The following is a 4,750-nucleotide window of genomic DNA, read 5'->3' as shown; positions in this document are numbered from 1 at the left end:
GCCGCTGTCTCGCTGTGAACACGGGTTGAACAACAGCTTCTTGCTGCATTTCTTAACAGTATTTGATCTGAGTCACCTGTATATCTTTTTAAGAAACAGTGATGCCAGATTTTAAAGTCTTTGTTTTGTACATGATCAGTCTGTATTTAATTCCTATACTATTCTTGTTCCCTTTTCTGATATGTTGTTGAAAGGTACCTGAAGCAGGAAGGCATCTATTGCAGGTCAGCTGCAGAGAAGATTCTTATATTTGGCTGTTCTGTACACATATCAAAAAGTATTCTGCTTTTCTTCTTCAGCTGATAAACTTGAGCAGTGCTGCCTAGTTTGAGCGTTCTTTGTCTAGTTGCAGATAAATACATTTTTAGCTACATTTTACCTTAATGTAGTTTGAATAGAGGGTTACTGCCAGGTCACTGGATCATCAATATCTGAAAACTATTTCAGGTATAAAACTGGATGTAGTAGGTTAAAAACCTAGTTCTGAAGGGGATGCTGAGTGCTGTGCTGACCAGTGTGAGGGTGTCAGAGGACAGGAAGGTGTTCCGGTGACAAATGAAATTTAGGAAGGCATAAACACGGAGCAAGAGAGTGTTGCCTAAAACCCCTCCATTTTCTTCACAGGTTGCCATGAACATCCTCAACAGTGGAAGATTCAGCATGGGCAGTGCTTCTGCTGGAATGATTAAAAAACTGATAGGTGAGTGAGTTAGATGTTCTGGGCTGCTGGGTTCACATGCAGAAAACGACCTGTGTAAGGGATGTGCTCTCAGTTGTAACATGCTTTCTCGTCTTTAAAACACTAAAACACTTTCATTTTAAATTGAAAGTTGAGGTTCAGGTTGAAGTGTCACCATCAGTCAGTAGAAAGACTCACAGCAGGACTGTGTCACATGTTTTGAGATGTTTGGTTTGTTTGTTTTTAAAGAAATGACTGCAGAGTATGCGTGTACCCGGAAGCAGTTCAATAAGAAACTCAGCGACTTTGGATTAATTCAGGTAATAAAAAAAACCCAAAAAACCAAAATCCCTGTGCTTTGTGTTGATGAGTGCAGGGACATAGATTGTGTTGGAGTTCTTCTGGCTGTACTGATATAATGACATTGCCAGAGGTATGAAATTTGTGTAAACTTGGCACAGGCTTCCATAGAGGGTTAGATGTCTAGAATGATAAATGTCATGAATAAAGAGATATGCTTTTTAGATTTTTCATTATTGTTTTACAGTAGTATCTTTATTAATCAGTATTTGATAATATGTCAAAGCTGCAGTTATGCTCTTAAGTTTCAGGCTTGACTGTGGAGTTTTGTGTCGGAATTACTGCGTGACTCTTCTCGTTGCTATTTGACAGGAGAAGTTTTGTTTCATGGCTGTGAAAGCGTATGTGATGGAGAGCATGGCTTACCTCACTGCAGGGATGATGGACAGGCCAGGCCTTCCAGACTGCTCCGTGGAGGCAGCCATGGTCAAGGTAATGGATTTGACTGAAAGCCTTGCCTGCAGCTTTAAGCTAATACAATCTGACACCCGTCTTGTTTTTCAGTCTGCATTCCAGGTTGCTGAGAGGCTCAGTTATTACACTGAGACATAGGGTTCAAAAACCTCAGCTAGGTGAAATAGTCATTGCTGTTTTCTCTATATCCCATATACTGCTGGCTACCTCAGATTCAGGCTTTTTTCACCGTACGAAATACAAACTGCATACAGCAGGTTTGGAATATCACGGTCCTCTGGAACCTTCTGGTTTTATGTGGCCTCAGATGGTAGCCAGAGTAAAAAGACAGTTGTATTTCCAGCTGCAGGCCTAGTTCGGGTGCTTCTGTCCTGGCTTTGACTCAGAACTGGTTGCAAATCGTGTGTTGGGAAAGAGTTGGGCCCTCTCTGCGGGCGTGTCATGGTTTAGGGGTCCCTGCAGCGTAGGGCTGGGGGCTGCTGGCTGCCAGGCACCCTCAGGGAGGACTCGCTGACATTCAGCCCCTGTTGATGGCCCTTTCGGTTTAGAACTCATGTTCTGGTGAATCTAGGCTCCGACCAGGTTCTTCCTGTCTGTGGCTGTCACTCTTCCAGGAAATGTCTCCTTACAGAGGCTTTACTGTGGATTGCAAGGAGACCATGTACGTTTGAGCAGAGTGCATGCCCTGAGCCCTGAGGGTGCTGTTTCAGGCAGGCTTTTAACAGGACTGTTGTAACAGCAGTACAAAACACAACAGCAGTGTCATGTAGAGGTGGTGATGGAGCAGTGGGTTCTGTTTTTACCGTGTCCCATGGTGATGGAAACACTGCTCAATGGCAGGTGTTCAGTTCGGAAGGTGCGTGGGCCTGCGTGAGTGAAGCCCTGCAGATTCTTGGAGGCCTTGGCTACATGAAGGATTACCCCTACGAGCGCTACCTCCGAGACACCAGGATCCTTCTCATCTTTGAGGCAAGTGTCAGTACCCTGTTTTCACTGTGAAAAGATACAGTGCCTTTTACAAACTGAGCAGAAAGCGTGAGGTACAGTAGGAACTGGCACCAGGTTTGCCTCTGAAAAGAACAAACGGGTAATATATATGTGTGTGTGTGGTAGTATATATACCGTTATATATACACACACACACACACTGGTAGTGCATATACAGTTTTGTAAATATTTAGGAACTTTCTGGATGTTTTTAGTGAAACACCCAGCTGGTTTGAAAGAAAACAGACCTGGCTCATGGCTTGGGTTCGTTGTTGAACAGACTACAGGATTCTGCTTTTAGTCTCATGTATCTGTACTGATACAAGTGATAGGATTTGGTAAGAGGTTTGGGTAAAATTTTAATTTTTAAACAGTTTTCTCTGATAGGATTTTTCTAATTTTTTTTTGTTTTTTTGTGGCTAAGCTGCTCTGTCAGTCCCTAGACTTGAGTGACCTTTCCTCTTTTGTGCTTCTCACAAGAGAAGTCAGAAACTCACCACAAATTCATCTTGAAGTTTAATTAACTGATTGATGTACATTTATTTAAAAATTTTTTAAAAAAAATTGGCTGCGAAATTTCATGTTTCCAAGCTGGACTATCAGTGGCCATTTGTCTGTACATCTGAATTGGACTTCCAGGCATGATGTTTTTCTTGAGGGACCATTTAGAAATAATAATTTCCCTCAGGACAGCAAAGATCTCAGCTGGAAATCAGCACAAGGGGGAATTCTCAAAGTGCAGTTCAGTGCAGAGCAGTGACCTCGGGCCGCTCTTGCACATAAGTGAGTAGGAAGAGTTGATTCCAAGGGACCTGGAGGCAGATCAGACAGATGAGATCAGATCAGACTGATGTGTTGCTGCAGCCCAGGACAGGGTTTTCATCCAGGATCTGTTCCTGTCACTCTAGAGCAATGCCAGGAAGCCTGTGCTGTGTGTGCACCCTGCCAAAATGTCCTGCCTCGACCTCCCAGCAGGTGAACACTTTTCCTGTGAGCCCCTTTGCAACCTGGGCTGTTGCTGGGCCATGGCAGTTGTGACACTGATCTGATACCCGGGGTGATTTTCAGGTGTCCAGCCTTCTATGGTTTGATCTTTGTTCTTCAGCCACCTATATTAGAACAACCAGTCTTGTAGTGGATTCCCAGACATCAGCTTACACATTATAATTACTGATTTCTATAGTTTTTTAAAATAGAAAGTTCTAATTTTCTATTTGCATTATTAACTTCTTGGTCTGGCCTTACTTTCCAAAGAAGTGTATTGAGCAGTTTTATAACTCTTTAGATATTCCTTTCCTGGAACAATCAGAACTTATTTTTCACTCCAGATGCATTTAGTCAGGTTTCTTTCACTGCAATACACATGAAGGTTTAGTAATGAGAGGCTCAGCTTCACAGCTAAATGAAATCAGAGTTTGTGATTGAGATAAAGAAAATAAAATAGCTAATATTTATGGATGGATGAAGAGAAATCTTTTAATACTAGGACAATGGCACAGGAAGAGTGGCAAAAGAGACCTGCTTGGAAAACATTCATTCATAGTGTAAACTTTATAGTTAAGAGCCTGTCTTCAAAATTATACAGCTACTTTTTATAAAAAGTTAATGACTAGAGTGCTTAGTCTTTGTTTCCTTGCTTGCAGTACCTGCATGGCCTCCACCTCTCCAGCGGCTGCTCCCACTTCAGGCAGGCCTGGAGCCCTGGAGTGCAGAGCCTGGCCCTCTCCCACAAGCGCTCATGGCTCCTGCCTTACCTGCGGCTCACTAGGCAGCTTCGTCTTAGGAGGCCCAGTGTCTTGTAGAACATTTCAAGGAAAAGCACAGCACAAGCTGTTTAGATATTAAAAGCAATTTTAGGAAGGAAAAAAATGTGTACAGGATATCAGCACAGGATCTCCAGGTGTTTTTGAAATACTAAGAATACTTCATACTTGTTGCTGACTGCCCTTCATGTTTTTTACAGGGAACAAATGAAATCCTGCGAATGTACATTGCTTTGACGGGCATGCAGCATGCAGGCAAAATCCTAGCTGACAAAATTAAGTATGTTCTTATTTATTGCTAGTAGCTTTTAATAAACTAAGTGGAATCTGATAACTGTAGATAAGAAGGGAAACTGTAGGAAAAAAACTGCAGTATTTTGCAATGTATTTTCTGTCTAGAAGGTAGTTCAGTGTTCTAGTGGTCTTTTTTATCTTTCTTTTTATGGATATACATGTATAGATAGAACACCTACATCCATATCTATAGATTTAGGAATCTTGGCCTTACTGTATTTTATCTTTTAGTTCCAGCTTGTGTAAAATTTTT

The 4,750-nt window shown here is 42.0% G+C and overlaps 1 protein-coding gene across 1 annotated transcript in view; it reads left to right on the top strand.

Moving 5' to 3' along the window:
• Positions 1-624: 624 nt before the first annotated feature.
• LOC103769868 (acyl-CoA dehydrogenase family member 9, mitochondrial-like) overlaps positions 625-4,750 on the top strand; it is a gene marked incomplete at its 5' end in the record, with an annotated part of 7,109 nt that continues 2,983 nt past the window's right edge. Inside the window, 5 exons of the mRNA XM_008937108.1 lie at positions 625-700; positions 929-999; positions 1,352-1,471; positions 2,294-2,422; positions 4,404-4,483. Of these exons, the coding sequence (XP_008935356.1) occupies positions 625-700; positions 929-999; positions 1,352-1,471; positions 2,294-2,422; positions 4,404-4,483 (476 nt within the window). The remainder of the gene's footprint in view (positions 701-928; positions 1,000-1,351; positions 1,472-2,293; positions 2,423-4,403; positions 4,484-4,750) is intronic.

This window comes from Merops nubicus, unplaced genomic scaffold (assembly GCF_000691845.1).
Source record: "Merops nubicus isolate BGI_N331 unplaced genomic scaffold, ASM69184v1 scaffold24163, whole genome shotgun sequence".
NCBI classification, from domain to species: Eukaryota; Metazoa; Chordata; class Aves; order Coraciiformes; family Meropidae; genus Merops; species Merops nubicus.
This window is presented reverse-complemented; position numbering and strand designations above follow the sequence as displayed.